At 43.7% G+C, this 20,712-nt stretch overlaps 2 protein-coding genes across 3 annotated transcripts in view; one reads left to right on the forward strand and one right to left on the reverse strand.

Moving 5' to 3' along the window:
- Window positions 1-20,712, reverse strand: part of PACS1 (phosphofurin acidic cluster sorting protein 1) — a 1,445,983-nt gene that overhangs the window by 1,357,224 nt on the left and 68,047 nt on the right. The gene's annotated exons all lie outside the window — the stretch shown is intronic.
- The window catches only part of LOC144782569 (uncharacterized), a 29,663-nt gene continuing 9,424 nt past the window's right edge, over window positions 474-20,712 (forward strand). The window contains exon 1 of the mRNA XM_078661949.1: window positions 474-492. Coding sequence (XP_078518075.1) covers window positions 474-492 — 19 coding nt within the window. The remainder of the gene's footprint in view (window positions 493-20,712) is intronic.

Genomic DNA, 20,712 nt, shown 5'->3' on the forward strand with positions numbered 1-20,712 from the left:
CCTGCCAGGTGTTCCCACTCCGTGACGAAACATACTAGAGTCTTCTCCATTTTGTTTTTATAACTTAAAGTAAATATGAGCTAGTCTCTTTTTGATTAACCCACATCTATTAAAGCCAGACATCGCTGCTCATCACAGTCCCTATATTCCACCTGCCCTTTCAGCCAGCAATAGCTCTCCCACACCCACCTCCTAAGCAGTTCCTGCACGTTACCTCAAGCTGTTAGGATTCTCTGGAACATATCACCCCTTCCATAGGGACACAGAGGCAGACACAGAGGCAGACCCCGAGGTTGTCCCTTAGGAAACAGTGTAAGGCATCCACTCAAAGGAGTTCTTCCTAACACCAATAAAAAGCAGTGAGGGCATTTTGTACTCCTTGGCCTCCTACATGCAATGTTAAAAAAAATTCTAGAGTGATTTTTCTATAATAAAAGTAATGTGACTTTACTGGAAAAATTATGGGTCGAAAAATGCCTCGCTCCTCTACAGGTAAAGCAGAATTAAAACTAGTATTTGGGAAGGAATAGGTTGTGGCACTTGCGTCGCGGACCAGCTATAAATATTTTTATTGCACTTAAATGTGCTGTGCTTTTCTTGATTTTATGATGCACATGTGTAAATGAAGTGAAAAATGTGTGTATCACGTTTAAGAGAGCACCAATCACGTTCTCATTAGCACTTCCTTTGTCGTAATCGGATTGTGTTACTATTAATTTACCATTTGTTTTTATTACTGCAGTATTATCACTTTAGGAATCATTGTTTCTTTAATGACTTTACTACCCCAGGTCCCTAGAGATCCCAGAGTTCCCCTTTGCCGGGCACAGTACGACCGCTCTCCCAACCGGGCTCTTAAATTAGGTAAAATCCAAAGCCTCCAGACGAGGTTCTGCTCCACAAGGCACCCACCAACGCCTGAAGGCCAAGTGAATTTGGCAAAACACAATGCCATTGGGCTTTACTGTAATCGTTTTTCACGCTTTGGAATGTCAAAGCCTTACTGCAAAGAACAAAGGTCTCTAACAAATTCCCAGTGGTTCAGCAGTGAATATGTCTTAAGACAACTCCATGCGGTCGTTGCGAAACTGGAGTCTCCAATGATAACCGAATGTAATATACAGGAATTTGGAAACATTGATATTTGTCTAGTGCAAACCTGTGGAGAGCAATGGAGCGTTGCAGGGATAAAGTTACAGCATGCCAAAACTGAACAAGTTGAAACGTGCGAGTGACAGAAGAAGGAAACAGCAGGCAGGCAGGATGAAAGATTGGTTCAAAGCACCGCACAGTCTTTTTAAAGGTAGGAATTATCCCTTCCCGATCCTTTCATTTTTAAACCACTTACAGGATGATCCGCGGATTGCGCAGTTCAAGAGGCGCACCAACCCCTTCAGGCCAAAACTGGCACTCAACCGAAAAGTTCTAATTAGACGAAAAAGGGAAATTAAAATGGACAGGTTCCAAACCAAATACACGAAGCACTGAGACCGCTACAGCGCAAATTAGTTTAATGACAGTGCCCCATTCCTGGGACCCAGCATCACCTTACCCCGCAGTGGTTTCAACTGAAGTCGACCTGCAAGTGACCCCATTGACTGCAACGTTACAGTTTTGCAAGAGTGAAAACCACAATTAATTTTTTCTTTAAAATTCATAATTTCGGTTAAACTCATCCATTTGTGTTGGTTTTGGAGTCTAAATTGATATAAAAATCCACGTTATTTTAATACATTGGTGTCAGGTTTCGTTCAATTTGTGTTTATCACTTTTCATCCAAGTTGGTACTCTGAAATGCTTAACACCTGTTCCTCTAGTAAAGCCTGACTGCTCTGTGCCACACTACCAAGACTAAGCTAGCGGTTTATTATTGGGAATCCAAAGGACCTATTTGGGATACTTTGAGCATATTGCACAGTGAAGCCTAACCAGCCTCACTGTATGATGGTCCACTTTCCTATAGCCACAGTGTCACCAAAACTCAACCCCATACAAAAGAGAGGGCCAGTGCAGTACACATTTCTATGATCACCTCAAACTCCCTCCTTCTGGCTCTGACAGAGGCTGGGTTTGGAAGAAGAGGCACAGGGTGCTCCTTTAACAGAGGAATGGTAAGTCGTGGTTGGTAAGGGTCTGCGTAAAGAGCAATCATTGATAGTGACATCTGATTAAGTTTAACTATGGTAGGAGTAAATACCTGGTATGACATGCACAGCATGGGCATCAGAGGCAGTGAAAAAACCTTGGTATCACACTTCATACGGTTTATTAGTTTTTAAAATGTACATATGGTCGTCTTTCACATCAATGTTATTCTTCCTTCCATTTTTCAGTCAAACTTTATGAATGGAAATCTACCGGGAAAGGGCATGGTGAAAACATTAAAAGTTACAGAGAGATTGCAATCTAATAACAGAGAAGCAAAGGTAGGGTTATCTAAATAGCTCTAGGGAATCGTGTAGGCAAGTAAGCAGAGGTCGGCCTTGATAAAGGTTTGGCTACAGGACCCTCATCCCTGGCAAAGACCATGACGCAATAGTATAGCGTCCTAAATATATGGGACAACTCATTTGTAACTGTATGTATATTATGTGCATGCGTAGGATATGTGACCCAGTGTTTCCTTATTAGAGGATCTAGAGGAGTGGTACTATTGGGACTAGGTTCCCGGTAAGTCCTGAAGAAGAGCCAATAGGGGAACAGCTTGAAACATGTTGACTGCTTATTTCTAAAGCAAACATACTCATAATAGTCTGTGCCTTCAGCCATAACCCCAGATTGTAACCTTACCATCTAGGGGTGGGAATAAAACATTTGTCCTACCAGTCAGGTATTTTTAACTCTATTTTCCACTCACCCCCCACCTTACTATCATTATCATTTAACACACCAATAGGTGCTCCTGCGTAATAGCTAAGTCGTAGCACACCTCAATCCATAGAGGATTGGGATGAACCCCAATGATGAAGCATGCCATCAAGGGGCAAACCTGGTAGGTGATGGGTCTCTAGGAAAAAAGTTTTTTTCCTACTGAGCGATCACAGTGGAATCTCGCTGTATCAAACACACCAACTCCCTGGGCAGGTTTTCTTCGAATCTTTCAATTTTTGTGTGAGAAAGATAAAATGCTTCAACCAGCTGTGAAATAACAACCAGAACAGAAATTGCCCTCTGACAACAGGGACAAACTGTTAGCTTTATGTCTTGTAAACTCAGCATGAATCAAATTTGTACTCAAACTCACATTTTCCAAACAAAAGCTTTCATTCTGCATGAAAAAACACGATTTTATTATGAAATACTAGATTTTTTAAAAATCTAAATCAAAGTTTGATCCATAAACATCAGTGTACTACACATGGACAGTTTATGCTATACCTTCATGTGAGTCACAATTACACCAAAAGTAGTGCCTATTGTATGCAGAATATTTCCACCACAATTATGTTAGGGATGGGAAGGCTATAAGTGGTTTTTGTGCACTTATGTTTTGTGCAATATTAACAATATGCAAAATGTGGTTCTCCACTTGATTACACATGTACACACTGATATAGTACTGTTGCTTGCGAAGCACATTTTTTATGTGTATTCGTGCATTTTCCTAACTCTTATGGCAGCTATGCCTCAATATGGGCCTAGGTATCAGGTCAAAAACAAGGTTGGTGGAGGGTCTAAGGGGAAAATTCCAAACTGATTTGACTTTTGGTATGATCCATCACTGGTGGTTCCTTGGGTTTGGAGAAGCACATAATTCCAACAGGTGTGTGGCTCCCTAACCGGACCATCTTTGGTTCTATCCCAGATGATGAAGCTCTGCCATATGGGTGGGCTGATGAGATTCATTTCCTTTTTGTTGTACACACTTTACAGGTAGCCACAGAGTCCGTCACATTCCCTAGATATCAGGTAACAGTGCCTACAGTGGGATTTCTTTTACAATGAAATTCAACTTAATTTTTAACAGACAAATTATAAAGGCCCAAATCGCTGGTCAAAAATATATGAATGATTAAAATCAATTACAACAAATTACAACTGGATGAATCTGAAAGAACAAACAGGTGGTGTATACTTTTTCTATACAGATTTATGTGAATAAATATTATGAAAGAAGGGTACAAAATACAGTTCACATAAACAAAAATGACCGAGATCAGTAGTCTTTACAATAATCTTGTCTCATGATCACTTTTGTAAGAGCCCATTTCTTGTATTAATTATCATATGGAGATCATCATTAAAATACAATGATTGACTCCTATTTAACAATGTAGATTAAAATGAGTTGCAAATGTCGACGTTTTGGCCTTAACTTGTGTAGTATCTAGAAGACCATCTTCGGGGCCTCATTATATCATGGGCAATGGCCACCATGCAATTGATTAGCCCAAAAATATGTAAAAAATTACCACATTTATGCCAGGGACAGTGTACTGACAGGGATGAACACCACCATAGGACATGGCTTGAATGCTCACAATATGCCATGGCTGCCAATTAAATTAGGGTTGGGCACAAAAGTGTCATGGATCCACCTAACATGCCAAGAATTACCACACTGCTAGTGATCAATCAAACAATCAGTGTTTATAAAGCACGCTACTCATCCGTTAGGGTCTCAAGGCGCTGGAGGGGTGGGGTGCAGCTCCGATGGGGTCATTTGAAGAGCCAGGTCTTGAGTTCTTTCCTGAATTGGTCCAGTGTTGGGCTTCGCCGAAGGTGGAGGGGTAGCTTGTTCCATGTCTTGGGTGCAAGGTGGGAGAAGGACCTTCCATCCGCTCTGTTCCTGTTAAAGCGTGGGATGGTTGCTAGGGAGAGGTTGGCTGATCATAGGTTTGTCTTGGGTGCGTGGAAGGAGAGGCGGTTGTTGAGGTATTGAAGTCTGATGTTGTGGAAAGGATTAGTCTGGCTCCGGCGTTCTGGACGGTCTGGAGTTTGCAGAGAAGTTTCTTGTTGATTCCAATGTAGAGGGCACTGCCGTAATCCAACCTACTAGTGATGAGGGCGTGAGTGACTGTTTCCTGGAGTCGGTGGGTATCCATTGGAATGTTTTACATAGTATGCGGAGGGTGTTGAAACAAGCGGAGGAGACGGCGTTGATCTGTCGATTCATTGTGAGCAATGAGTCCAGTATGATGCTGAGGTTGCGTGTATGGTCTGTTGGGGTGGCTGGGTTTCCGAGGGCGGGGCACCACCAGGTGTCATCCCCTTGTGGAAAAGTAAATTTTGCCATGTTCTGTGTCCCTACGTGTCCCCCATCTTATGTTGTATGTGCATGATTAATATGCATATGTATTCCCCATGATCGATTAAAGACGCAATTACAGTTGTGTCCATCTCCAGTATGCCAGTTTCCAGTTCTCGTGAAAGCTACGAGTATTGAGCCTATGTAAAGCTACGTTGCCACGTTTCACAGTGTGCACGTTATTTCATTGTAAAGTCCCCGTTTCTAGGCCTCAAAAGGGCCCGGACTCAGATTCAGCTCCTGTCTCCTGAACCCTCGCTGAGGAGCGATACAGCCCCCACCTGTATCCCTGACCCTTCACTTACTTTCATGCTACACAGTGCCCGGCTCGGCCTGGCTCTGCCTCCAGTCTGCCAAGAGTATGTTATGATTCTAGTTATCAGTCCAGCTCTCCTTCTCTGCATTCCTAAGCTACTGAATCGCATCAATAGTTTCCGTCATGGTCTAGCCTTTACGTCTCCATGTAAGAGAAATACTGTATTTATGGTCATTTAATATTCCTCAACACACACTACATGTAGAATAATGCATGCACCAGTCTTAGTGTCTGTTAGCCTTTGCCCTGATAACTTTTGGATTCCATCAACATGTTCTCTAAACATCAGATACTAGATAGTGTTTAGGTACATGTCGCTCTGACTCTCCAGACTTTCGTCTCTCCTTCTAGCTCAGAAGTCATAGCCCCCAGCTTCTCCCTAGTAACACGTCATTGCCAGCTTGCGCGCACCACTAGGTTAGAGGTCCCGGCTCCTTAGGTAGCCCCCTCCATGTTTCCGCCCCATTTATGACATATTCTGTTACGTTTACATCACATGTCTATGTATACGCCTTGTTCACGCCTCTTGTTACACCTACTTTCAGCCTTATCTTTCGCGACTGCTACAAGCCCCACCCACTGTTACGCCTACTGCATGTATTGTAATGCAATTGTTTTAACTATATATACTTGTGCACTGTTATTAAAAAAGTTATCCCTTTAGCGCGCTCATTCCAGATCCTGCCCGACAGCTGTCAGGGCCCCCCCTGTTGGCTAGCCATCCCAGATCTTGCCCGTGCAGGTTGTCCTGTTCCTGTCCTTTATGCTGTATTAAACCTGCAAACTCCTACTACCTCGAATCTTGACTCTTATTTATTGAGCTATCTGTTATTATTATATCTAGTCAAAAATAGAGGTATTATTTATTTATTTACCACACCCTGCTGAGGGCGTGGATCCTAGAATGAGGACTTCTGTTTACTCTGAGTTGAGTGTCATGCAACTGTTCTTCATCCAGGTAGTAACATCTGTCATCCCTTCATGGAAGTTGTGCCTGCTGACATCGGGTTCTTTGGTGAGGGACAGGATGAGTTGGGTATCATCTGCGTAGGAGATGATGTTGAGCCCATGGTTTCTGGCAATAGTTGCGAGGGGGTCATGTAGACGTTGAAGAGGGTGGGGCTGAGGGAGGATCCTTGGGTTACTCCACAACTGGTCTCTTTTGGTTCCGAGAGGAAGGGCAGGAGTCTTATTCTCTGTGTTCTACTGGTGAGGAATGAGCGTGTATATTCTAGGGCCTTTCCTTGAATGCCGGCGTCATGAAGTCTAGTGGCTAGTGTGCAGTGGGAGACCGTGTTGAAGGCTGCTGAAAGGTCCAGGGGAATGAGAGATACTGTTTGGCCTTGGTCGAGGAGAGCATGGATGTAGTCTGCGGCAGCGTGGAGGGCGGTTGCGGTGCTGTGGTTGTTGCTGAATCTGGAATGGGAGGCGTGCAGGATGTTGTTGGCTTATAGGAAGTGTTCTAGCTGGGTGTCGACTGCCTTCTCGGTGGCCTTGGCTGAGAAAGGAAGCAGCGAGATGGGCCTGAGGTTCTTGAGGTCCGTAGGGTCTGCGGAGGGTTTCTTCAAGAGGGGATAGACTTTGGCATGCTTCCAGTCGTCACGGAAAAGTGGTGGTCTCGAGGGAGCAGTTGACGGTCTGGTGTAGATCGGGTGCGATGGCTGTGGCAGCCCTGTGGAAGATGTGAGGCGGGCAGGGGTCTGAAGGTGCTCCGGAGTGGATGCTCTTCATGGCCTTTACGGTGTGTCCTGTCGTGAGTGTAGTCCACGTAAGTAAAGTCTGTTGGGTTTCGTAGCTGGGTGTGGGGACACGGGTGGTGCTTGGATCTGGATCGTAAAAGTTATCATAAAGCGTCTTGATCTTGAGGTGAAAGAAGGAGCTCAGTCTGTTGCAGAGGTTTTGGGAGGGAGGGATGTATGTTTCGTTGTTGGGTTTGGCAAATTTCCGTATGATGAAGAAGTTTTCCTTGGTGTTGTGGGTGTTAAAGAGGATTCGGTCTTGGAGGAAATTCTTCTTTGTTGCTTTGATGAGTTGGTGGTGTGCTTTGGGGCGGTTTTGTAGGCGGTGTGTGACTCCGGTGTTTTGGTATTTCTCTATGTCTTTTCCAGCCACCGGCAGGAGCGCTTGGATTCTTGGAGAGCTGTTGGGAGCCAGTGTGCTTTCTTGTTGTGTAGTGTTGTGATCTTTTGGATGGGGGCAGGTGTGTTGGTACAGTTGGCGATCCATCAGTGGAGGTTGCTTGACATGTGATGGCCCCATAAATAATCCAGAGATGGTCTAAATATGTTGATGCCTGGCTAAGATGATAAGAGTCAGACTATGTGTCAGTGGCTTCTAAGGTAGGATAATGAAGGTTGCATGAGACACTGAAACGCACTCTCTTACACACACAGACATGCATTCTGGACATGCACTCAAGCACCAAGAAAGCCTTCCCTCATATCTGTGGTAGCAATAGCTACTTTTTTTGTAGTTGCCCGTCTTCGTCTCCTACTATCACTCCAGATCCTGCATATTATAAGCAGAGCAATTTTATGGTTTCACTCCATCTTCCAGAACCAGACTATACATGCATGGAACCCACTTCACTGAACTCACGCTGGCCATGTTTATTAGGGAGCAGTGGGGATACCTGAAAAGTATGCACAGGGGAAAAATTGACGGGTGATGGGTTCCACCACCTTGCTCACTACTCTCAACCTTTACCATTGGCCCCCGTCCAACTTTCAAAGGCAAAGTGAAATTAACCATACCCTTTTCTGTACCCAGCATATCACTATCAAATAGTCCTTACTCCTTCTTACCCAAGGACTGCGAAATACAGAGGTTCTCGATCCTCTGAAAGATATAAGTGAGCAAAAGGGATGGTATTAACATCCGTGGCCTGACCTGGTCTACACAACCAGGCAAATACTACTTTCCTAGCCCTACATCACCTACTGCCTCCTTTGAGATCTTGGAGTAGCAGAAAAAAATTACAATCCTCATATGGATTCACTATTAGATACAGTACAAAAGTGTAACATAATTTGGTTTCTACATATTGAGTTACTTCAAAAACCAAATCGGATTACACATTATGACTAAATCTCATTTGCTACCCCATTTCATTGCTTGTGCATTCACAATATATTGTCCACTGTGAGAATACAGGTTCCCATGAAAGTAGATTCAACACCTTGCTAATATCAAACCTCTTATCTGTTTTATATTTTCCCCAACCAGGGGAGGTCAGTCAGTTCCGCCTTCCCTGAAGGTTTTGCAGAATTCATATGACAGAAGAATAACTTTGCACCGTCTATTCTAAAGAATAATATCAGCCAAAACGTTTTTCTTCATTCCATTGGTAAGAGCAGTTACTTACCAGTTTGGAGTTAAGGAGCAGGTTGAAGATGCTATTCCTACTTTGCAGAGATGCAATAGATATACACCGCCCTTTCCCTCACAAGAGTCCATTAACTGTACATATGAGCCTGGTACCCAACCAAGAAAAAAGGAGAGGATTTTTTAAGTGGTCAGTCAAATAACTTTATTCGGTTTGTTTGTACAAAACCATCAAAGTATATAAAGGATAAAAACATTAACAAATCACAAGTTAAAAATATAAAAACGAGTACATTTTCGAATAGCTTATTTGAAAGGGGCGATAGAGATGGACAGTCAAACATACATCAAAATACATTAAGAGACAGATGTGGGTACATATCTGAATCTCAAGTATAAGCTTTTTGCAAGAGGGGGAAAGATTTGGTCCAGAAAGTGTACAAATTGTATGCATGACTTTACAGCTAGGAATGTGGATGTTAACTGGCCGCTGGTCAGATTATTGGTAGAGTTATTGCCCACCAACTCCCAATATCTGGCTTTTAATCTCAATAAATCATCTCTTGTGACCCTGTCCGGATTTTCCCACAGGTCCTCATACTTAATGTCTTGCACCAGTCTGCGATATGTTTAAACCATGGTAAGCTTTTTGCACCATTAATCATCCTAACCTCCTGTAAAGAATTTCGACAATCAATAAATTGGGGGGTTGTCCATAGGCGCAGCCAGTAGGTTAAGAGTTTCAGAGCAGCCAAGTACCCAATCCTCTTCAACCCTAGATCACAGAAAATGGGAATGAGAGGAGTTGTAATTGGTACCGAAATGAGAGATCTAACAAAAGTGTTTTCCCAAGTTGTTAACTTATTAACCGAGGTGTAGCCCCAAATCTCAGCTCTGTACAGAGCTCCACTTTGGACTTTTGCACTGTAGATTTCTAGTGCTGGGGATAGGGGTTAGTGTAAGATTGTTTATAGAATCTTAGTGTAGATTTGGACCTTTGGCATAGGATTAAGTAACTCTTGTTTAGTTGATATTCCCAGTTGAGTGACTCACTCAAACCTATGCCTAGATAATCAAAGTTATAAACCCGCTCCAGGGTCTCATGTGTGATCCTGATCTCCCGAAGGCCACCCCGTACTTTTCCATATACCATGTATTTTGTCTTGGAGGTGTTGAGTTCCAATCTCCGATCTTTACAAAATTCTAAGAATCTATCCAATAATACTTGCAGGCCCATTGGTGTCTTAGATATTAATAAGAAGTAGTTTGCGAAGAGCAGGATAGGGACTTTTTCCCCGCTCAGGGAAGGAGCATCGTTCTTGCTAACCATTAAATGACTTGCCACATCATTGACTAAAAGGGAAAAGAGCGTGGGGGCGAGAACGCAACCTTGTCGCACCCCAAGCCATATCGGTATCTTCTCAGTTAGTACATCGTTTTTCTACCATCTGACTTGGGCATAATTATCCATATGGAGTCGTGTTATCACTGTTAGGGCACTAGGTCACTTAGATCTAGCATAATCTTCCACAAGTCATGCGGTACTAAATCAAACGCAGCTCGCAGATCCACAAAGGCTACATAAAGCTTCTGCTTCCTAAGTAGCACATATTTCCAAGTTAACAGAGTGAATCTGAAAGCTTGATCACACATGCTTATTTTGGAGCAAAGCCAGCCTGGTATGTTGACAGTATTGTAAGATCGTCCATCCAGCATTGTAATTTATCCAAGACTTGCCTGGAGAAAATCTTTTGTTAATTGTCTATCAGGCTAAGTTGTCAGTCATTTAACCTCTCCCACCCCAAACATTAGATGCTCAAAACCACAAACCATAACATTATTCAAAGCAATGGAGAGGCTGCCTTTCACTTTCATGTACTCTCCTGTATGAGGGCAATTAGTGAATATCCATCAGGAAAAGTTTTTCCATAAATTGTGGGAATGATGCTACTGGTGTGGGGCACTCACAATCGGTATAAACTTACCTGGAGATGAATAGAGCATTTTTTAATGGCCCCTCTGGTAAGGTTACAGGTGATTGGCATTAAGGGTACCGAGTGTTCCTCTTGTACTATGCAGTCAACATATTTTGCCAACATCTTGTGCTCAAAAAGGATCCATGGCATTTGTCGGGACAAAACAAGAGGCACCACTTCAAAAGTCTACCCCAACAATCCACTCAGTAGGACTAGTACTGAATATAGAGGAGGTGTGCATACAGAAAAATCAAAAGTGAATAATGGGAATACTAATCCCTCCTTGTAGTGTTGAGTGAGAACCCTATAACATCTTTACTAGGGTTGGATCGAAGTGCAAGTCCTGCATGGTAAATCCTGGTGTCAAACTTTAATCATGAGGTTTTAACGTGCTTGTGAAACTGAATCGAGAGGCTTCTGCTCCTCAATAAAGCCAGGTAGTAGTTCGTGCTTAGTTCTCTGGCTTATACTATTTATATTTTTTTCTGAATAAGTCTGGATTTGAGGGTTCTTTAATGAATGACTGTCACCACCAGGGGTTCACTTCTAAGCAACTTTCATATGCACCATTTCCAGAGTTCTACCCACGATCTGTTTGGATTTTGCAGTCCTCTCCTTTGCCTCCATAATCGGGGTTTCAAGAACTTAAGCAGAGGACTTAGTCTCATCTAGAGGCAACGGTACTGGTTTCTTTCAAGTTTAAGTGTGCAAGGTGAAGTACACAGTTGTACTTTCCGATATGCTATCAGAAAAGTATTCCTGGTCGTTTCTAGGGTCTTCAAAGGGCTCTCACAATGCAATCCCTAACGTATTTACAATTCAAATGGTTTAAAATTATTGCTGTTGGCCCTGGCTGAAAAGTAGCCGTAGAAACAAATAAGCCCTCCTACATCTTGCTGGGCAGTCCTCTTGAACTTTAGTATGTGTGGGCACCAACTACCACTCTTAAATAAAGTCAGACAATTATTCATAGCTTCTGAGTAACTCAACCCTTCACGCACTGAGAGAGATCTAGTTTGTGTTGCCCTTCTGTTGGGGATCTGTATTGGAATGTTTGAAGGAACGCATTAAATGAAGTACTTACTGGAGTCTGTTGTACCTCTTTTCACCTCCCATAAGTGCTTCATCGTTGTCGTGGTGAGATTCAGAGATGACTTCTTTGTGGAAAAGTAAGAACAAACCTAGTTTACATTTACATGTAAGTCTCTTGGTTTTAAGTCTATATCCTCTTTATCAGTAGAAAAAACTGACAATAACTCCAAAGATGTGTGATACTGCCATAAAAGCCTGAACTACATGAACAGAAACAAGATTAGCATTACAACCATGATACTGTGCCAAAGAAACAAACAAATATAAGGGAGGTTTAGGGTAAGTAAATTTAAGGTGTTCACTTAGAGCACCACCATTGAGGAGAATGGGTGGCAGGTTGCCCATACAATCAAACTGTGGGCCTTGAAAGGACCCATGCTGACCGATAATGTGGTTGCTGGCAGAGCAGAGTGCCACCCTCATTCTCATGCCTCCCTCAAATCTGTAGAGACATGGGAGAAGCTGTTGGGCCCACCGGCCACCATTCCAATGCTTTGAGACCAGGGCAGGACTGGATAACACTAGGAAGCAACAGCTTCCTCTAGTGACATATTAGTGGAGAACAAAGTTGTTTTCCACTGCTGGGATGCGGTAGACGTTATATAATAGGATTTACAATAAACTATTCCTGCTAGATTCTCTCAATGACAGATAAACAGAAAAGAAGGGTTTTTAGGGTGGCAATATCAGAGAAATTCATCTTGCCACATCACTTGAAAAAAAGCACAGAGACAACAAGAGATGGAGGATAGGATTTACGGATTGCCCCTAAAAGTAGTGGGGAATGACTCTGTGTGTTCAAGAACCTTGGTGCCAACCCGCTAGGATTTACAATGCTTCTGCAGATTTAGAAAAACTCAAAGGAATTTCTCTAGTCACTACTACAGAAGTCCACAGAGTAAGACAAAACTGCGATTTTACACGTATTTATATGCATTACATTTTTCTTTCTTTTATATTTCCACATTTTAAAAATCTGAAACGCTCAGGTTCAATGGGCTTAGATATACTTCTGGCTCTAAAATTCTGAGGCTGGAATGGTTGTGAGATTTTAAGAAAGGCTCTTAAGTTCATCATTTGTCCGTAGGGACCCAATATCTGATTTCATTACATGTTCACACTTCTGCCGTCTTTCTTTTCTTTGTTTGCAGCAGCTACTTCAACCGCCAAAGTGACCTTGACTTCAATGCGTTTATTAGCAAACATTTCAGAACGACACTGGTTCTTTTCTGTGTACACTTTCTTTTGTTTGATATAAAAAGGCATCAGTATGCATTGCTTTCTAACCACATATAGTGAATGACTCATATGGGCTAGTCAGACTTGGAACCCAGCAGAGAAAACTTGGAAAAGTCCGACCTCAACCTCTCCAATCAATGACGTAACGTTCACTATATAACCCGAATTCAACAGCCTTTACTAAAGCATGTATGTAAATTAAAAGGCACGTGTCACTAGCATCAAATGGCCCTTGTAGCCAAATTATGCACAATTAATACACAGCTTTCCAGAAGACAAAAGGCAGTGCCATAATACGATTGTGGAATCTTTCAGCAACCAATGTAACCCCTGAACTAAAGAACAAAACGCTGGAGGTGAAAAACGTGCTCCAATATTGGTTAGGATTCGATTATCATGCTTCAAATGTTCCTATGCGGGCCCTTTGGGAAGTGTAAGGCCGAGTTTCTTTTTTCACTGGCCGAAAGTGTAGACGAGATTTCTATTTAAGAAATGTTCCTCTCGGAACGGTTAGTCTTTTTTTTTTTCGTCTTTTCTTTAGGTTTTCATTTTTTTTTATCTTAAAGCTGTGACCTTAACCCTATTCGATGACTGACTACGTCATCCACAGAGTAGATACCGAAATCCCAGGCCCTGCCTGGACGCTCACATTGGTCTATTTTTATCCATCTCTGCAGAAACACTACGTTCAGCCAGATCATCAGCATTGCCTGGACAAAAATACAGTATATTTTTAAAACAACAACATTTGGATTTATGAGTTCCTGGAACACCAAGCAAGAAAACGATTATCTCTTCAACTAAAAACCTATTGCCACATTCCTTATACATTTATACTACCAGCGACTCTCAATCACCAGGTGGGAAATGGCTTGCCCCTCACACACATTTGTGTGTAGATCACTATCGCCACTTTCCTGGTGCAAATGAGTTTTCATAAGGATTAAGAGCACTAGTAACATCTAACAAGTAATGTTATACCTTACTCTGTCAAGCAGCTTTTCTTTCACTACTAGCAGGGAATCTTTCTTTCCACAGAAATTAATGCCTGTGATGGGTGGGAGGGTGGCATATGCTACTGGGACATCCAATTTGCTCACAATGACAGAGTTCCTAAAGATAAGAAGTCCTCACCCAGAAACAAGAGGTGAGCAGGGGGGGGGGTGAAGGAAGAAAGTTCCATCGCTTGAATTGAACTGGCTTTATAGCCATGAAAGTGCTCTCAACTCTATGCCCTTAATTAGCGCCGAGACGCCCACGGGTATTCGCCGCGCTTTATAAATGTAAATAAATAAATAAATAAACTCAAAACAGGGATTTATTTTTTCAATTCAATACTCTATGTGAACACAACTACTTTGTAATTCATCTTAATTCGTTTAGCAGCACAGCAACCCGCTACAGACTTCAAAAACATTTGTGCATTTGAAATATTATAAACATCAACATACACCTAAAACACATTCTAAAGGGACACACTAACACAATTACATATATAGTAACAATATATCATCAAATGACAATAGCTAGGGGTTGATCATCAACCGGAACTATGCTTCAATAACCATTATTTTAAATGTGAAGTAGGAAGGGGAAACATTTTGAATATTTTTTTTTGACAAAATGATATGTATTATGAAAAATGCTTTTAGTTGCTCAGCTGTGAGACAAATGTATGCGAGTGAGTACCTCGCATACCAAAGTCATGCAAGACACTGACTGTTGGAGTAGAAAATGTCTCAGTAATTCTACACATCAGTTTTCGAGTTTCTGCGATGTATGTTATGCTTGAATCAGTCTCCTGCAGGTAAAAGTTATGCAAAAAGCAGAACCCTCAAAGGGAACGCACATCAGCAATGCGAGTTCTAGATTAAGAATCTGCTGTTAGATATCCGTCAGGGAGAGTGTGGGGACAGAAAAGTAATTTGGTCTTCTGATGCTTACTTTTACCCACAAATCCCTCAACATCTGACCAGATATCAAAGCTATACTTCTTAAAGGTGTAGGGTCTGAGAAGTGGACTTAGACCAGGAAGCCCTGCAGGACTGAAAGGGAGAAATGGCCCTCTCTACGTACTTGATTTTCAAGATAGTAATACTTGGTGAAGGTGTATACAGAAACCCATGAAGTAGCCTGGCAGAGGTCCAACACCAGACACCAGAACACCTCCCGTCAACACCATGTTGGCAGTCATGATAATGGTAGAATGGACTCAAGGTTCTAACGAAGGCTTCTTTACAGCCAAGCTTGGCTTTTTTTTGGCCTGGGCACAGACTGTCTTTTTTGCACAGGATGTTCCACCTGGAGGAGGTGTGCTTCTGGACATATTTTGGGGAGAAGGAGGAACCCTTTGTCGCAAACCTTTCAAGAACGTATGTACAAACCTATGTACAAAAGGTGATTTGAAGAGGAATGGCTAGTCAGGCAACCACAGAAAGGCTCATAGAGCAAAAAGGTAGCCCTTTAAGTTGCCGAGAGCAGAGCCCTGATGGGCGAGGAAAAGAATAATGAGAAGAACCCGAGAAAGAGGAGGACAAAGGGGGTCAAAACTTCTTTTCTGCAAACAAGTTGCCCCAAAAGAAGGCGTATACCATTTTGGTACAGTGACAATTAGCTGCCAGAAAAACATTGAAGACTTTGGGAGGGAGGTCGAATGCCGCTTAATCTCCACACAGGAAGGTGGAGCATTGACAGGTTCAGATGGAGAACCCTCCCCTACTACTGCGACAGAAGATCCTCCTGAAGGGTCGGCCTGATCAGAGGATCGACGGCCACGCTCAACAGCTCTGGATAACAAACTCTCCGAGCCCAGTCCGAAGCCACAAAGATAACTTGGGCCCAGTCGTTCCTGATCTGCTTGAGAACTCTGGGCAGGAGTAGTATAGGCAGAAAGACATACAGGAGGCCTGAGCTCCACTCTAGACGAAAAGTGTCTCTAGGCGAGAACTGCTTTGGAAACTCCAGCGCGCAGAACTGCTGACATAGAATGTTCTCAATGGTGGCGAACAGATCTAACCATGGATCTCCCCACTGTTGAAAGAGACCTTGCCCCATATCCTGATGGAGACACCATTTCTGATCCACTAGGCATCTTTGGTTGAGTCCATCCACCCTGACGTTCAGAGAGCCCGCCAGGTGTGGAACCAACATGGAAATTACATGACATTCCAGCCATGTCCAGAAACACAGGACCTCTTGACAAAGGGTCCACGACTCCACCACCACCCGGTTTGCTGCAGTACAACATGGTGGCAGTGTTTTCTGTGAACACCTGCACTAGCCTTCCCTTCATGCAGGGTAGAAAGACTTTTAATGCCAGTCGGATAACCTGGAGCTCTAGAAGGTTGATGTGGAGTCCAGATTCCGCCAGAGACCAGAGCCTCTGATATCCACCTTTTCCAGATGGCCGTTCTATCCCAGGAGTGACACATCTTTCACCACTGTCCGATCTGTTTGGAAAAGGGAAGAGAGGTCTGCCGCTGACCCAATCGAAGTTTGTTATTCACCACTGCAGATCTTCTGCAGTACCCTCCGAGATCTGGACCAAGTCAGAGAGATTCCCCTGATGCTGCAAACACTGGAATTTTAGGTCCAACAGCAGAGCCTGGATATGCCAGCAGGCATGTGTCACAAGCAGGATGCTGCAAGCTATGAGGCCGAGCAGCCTCTGAGTCAGTCTCACGGAAATCCAGGATAGAGGCTGAAAAATCAGTGTCATAGCCTGAATATCCTGGAGTTGCTGTTTGGGAGGATAAGCCCGAAATTGCACTGTGTCCAGAATAGCTCCGATGAAGGGGAGGGTCTGAGCGGGAGTCAGGTGTGACTTTGGCATATTGACAGCAAAACCCAGCGAAAGCAGGAGGTCCGCCTTAGTCTGGAGGAGTGAGACGACAGCCTAGAGTGAGCACGCTTTCAACTGCCAGTCATCAAGATAGTGGAAGACTGGCTCCCCTGATCTTTGCAAATGAGCTGCAACCACCGCCATCACCTTGGTGAACACCCGAGGGGCGCTAGTAAGGCCTAAAGGGAGCATGGCAAAGTGAAACTGCTCACGGCCCACCATGAACTGCAGGCAACACCTGTGGGTAAGCAGGAAAGGAATGTGGAAGCATGAGTCCTGCAAGTTCAATGCTACCATCTAGTCTACCAGGTGCAGAGCAACCAGGATTTTAGGGACTTGAGTGATTGCGAGCATTCTGAACTTCTCCTTTTTGAGGAAGAAAGTGAGAGGTTGCAGGTGTAAGATAGGACAAAGGCCTCCATCCTTCTTGGGCACTAGAAAGTAACGGGAATAACAACCATGACCTACTTCTGGCATTGGCATCCTCTCTACGGCTCCCTTGGTCAAGACAGCCATCACTTTCTAGTGGATTAAGGCAAGTTGGTCCTCTGTCAGCCAGTCGCATGCTGGTGGAGGGGGAGTCATGAAGGGGAGGGAGTAGCCCCTTCAGACAATGTGAAGAACGAATTGGTCTGATGTAATGGAACTCCAGTAGGTCAGATGATGGGATATCCTACCTCCCACTGGGTGTCAATGATGGTAAGAGGGCAAACTACTAGGGTTTGGAGGCTGCGGCAACTGGAGGCGGGGGGTGGGGGGGCTGGACTGTCCCGACCTCTGGCTGCCTGACCCACAAGGTCTGTGGGTGTTGCGTCCTCAACCACGCAGAGGGGGCCTTCCATGAACTACAGCAAAATTGCAAGCAAGCTCCATGATAACTGAAGACTGTGTCCATAACACATACTCATAGCTTAGACCCAGGAAGCTGTGGGAACTCTTGATGACCTGAGACATAAATAATAGACGTTGTGGGACACAGAGGAGGAGGCTAAACACTGCTGCAAAGATCAAGGAGCTAATTGTAGGAAAATTTTCGAACCGCCACTGTACGACGAAAGTTCAGAGCCTTTTCCGTGGGGCTACAAGAATCATACAGGAAATTGGATGCGTGACGATGCTTAATGGAAATCAATATGCATTACCGGTGGTGCTTATTGTGGGAAAAATGTATCTTTGCGCAGGTTGAACAACAAAAACACCTGGTATTTTCCTGCTGACATTTTCATACAGCATAAATCTTCAACCACTGAACCTTGTTTAAAGTTTTGGCATCTAGTGGTGTAGGCCCAGATGAAGTGGTGTACCATGAAGAGCACAAAGGGCGCACAAAGTGACACCCATTTGCTTATGCAAATCAATGCTGCACCATGATGGTATACAAGAAGGGGGGCGTCTGCTCCTGCCATGCCGTGCTCCTACACTTCCCCTGGCTCCTCCTGGAGCCCTGTTCGTCTTTCACGCCTTCATGGAATCTTGAAACAAGAATTCCAGCTAATAACAATGTTCCAGTGCCTCCTTTTCAATGGAGAAAAGCCTTTTCTGCACGTTCTGATGTCATCTCATTTTTACTAGATCGCATCTGGCCTTTTATCATGATAATAGCCAAGCTTAAAAAACACTCTTTTTGCAGATTTAAACAGACGACGACCAGTTGATTAGCCTGATATGGGGTTGGAACCTGTATTATAGGTAGGTGAAATAGGCCACTGAGTTCTTAAAAAAATCAAAGATTATTTGGGTCGGGATTTTCTCTCCTTTGTAGTGAAATAACTTTAGGAGCCTTTGAAAAAATAAAAGGAAAAAAAAATCATTCATCAAGTGTTTCTTGGGAATGTCTGTAGAATAACTCTTGCAGGTGATCAGGGAGGTGAGCCACCAGATGGGGCAGTGGTTCACCAATAAATATTCCTTGGAGCTACAGTTGCCTTTCCTAATACACAATTTACTGCATCAAATCTGTTTCTTGAGCTTATGTAGCATACAGAAAGGAATCCCACAACCTGAAGGCCTGCAATGCATCACAGCATAACGGAACGCCAACGAACAATCCTTTATACCTCAACAAACTCTCCCTCTACCTACTACCACCAGTCACTAATGGTCCCGTAAATCACATAATTTGCTATAAATTAGCTCAGTTCTGGTCTCAAATGCTCAAACTTACCGACTGCACCCTCGGTCAGTAGGAGGAGTTGAGATCTTTCGGTTTATTAGTCTCAGCACAGTAAGAAATCTAGGACTCCCTGCACTCCATTCACTGAAAAAACAAGAAAGGTGCCCAAAGTGTTCCAAATGTTGCACTGTCCCCAGTAATCGCAGGGGCTAGTTTCTCTGCTGTGAAGATATCTCACACTCTGTAAGGCCATTCCTGGCAGCTAGAGGGTTGTGATGGTCTGTCAGGGCCGGTGACATCGGTCTGTCCTGCAATGAGAATATTGGGTAAGCGAGCGGGTCAGGCAGATCTAGCAACGTAAATGCAGGGAATCCAAGTAGGATTTTTGTGGACCCAAATAACACCGTGACTAACAGCTGAATCATTCCCACATAATACTGAAATCACACACTATCACCTACATCACCGGAGTTCATCGTGGAAAGACTCCAACAAAACGTGGAGACAGTAGAATTTAATTCCAGCAAGCTTGACTGTTTTTTCTCTTTAGGCTGTTGATTCAATAGCACAGGTTTGACCCCTTCGGGTCCGAAGATTCCATGAAGTAAGGTGTAATATTAGTATGATATAGTAAACCGCTTAAATATGGTTTCAAGTTCATAACATTGTAAAAACCTCCGATTAAAATGTACATTAAGCAGGATAAATGCCTTCTAGAAGTCTGCGTATCGCAGTCAGGCTCTAGTCAAGGGGAGATGATGGAAAATTATCTTGTCAAGTGTCCAGATACACTTCGAGACATAACTTGCTGAATTTCATTACAAGACAGGAGGCTACATTATGCATTAATCCTTTTAATGCAGCTCACACAGCCGCCTACATCACAAAGGTTTAGAATAATAACAAGGTGACATCACACTATCCATAAAAGGCGTGTGCCAGGAGAGATCAGCCTCTTTTAAATGCGGCTCACAACAGATAAGTAGCCTCTCTACTCTCTACTTTATTTGTATGATTTATTGAATTATTGAGTCTGTTACATATATTCTATGATTTATTGAGTTACTGAATTTGTTCACTGTTACATTTGTTGAGTTACTGGATTTGTTCACTGTTACCTAATAACTCGATGGCATCTGCCTTATGTTTGTCATGACTACAGTTTTCCCCATGTACCTCCTTTATGACAGCGCTCACCCTGTCCTTTCATTCCTTCTCGCCCCCCGACTTCCAATGTATGGTTGTCTCTCCCTCCCCCCTCCCTCTGACCCCACCCCGAGTCCGTGGGACATCGTTTAACCGCGATCTCGGCCTCAGCGCGCCCCAAACTCGAACCCGATGGCCTCAGTCCCTTTGCTACCCCTCCCGCTTCGTCCCGCCACGACCCCCGTAGCACGCATTCACCTCCGATTTAAGCGCTTTTCCTAGCGCGAGCTGCTCCGGAGCCGCTCCGGCCCTCCGACTCGATGCCGAGGAAAGCACCCTAGCAACGGCGGCGCAACGCGGTACGCTCCCTAGGGTCCTTTCCTCAACAACTGCCCGAGCGCGTCAGTTGCCTGCCGG

Source organism: Lissotriton helveticus, chromosome 9 (genome assembly GCF_964261635.1).
Source record: "Lissotriton helveticus chromosome 9, aLisHel1.1, whole genome shotgun sequence".
Taxonomy (NCBI): domain Eukaryota; kingdom Metazoa; phylum Chordata; class Amphibia; order Caudata; family Salamandridae; genus Lissotriton; species Lissotriton helveticus.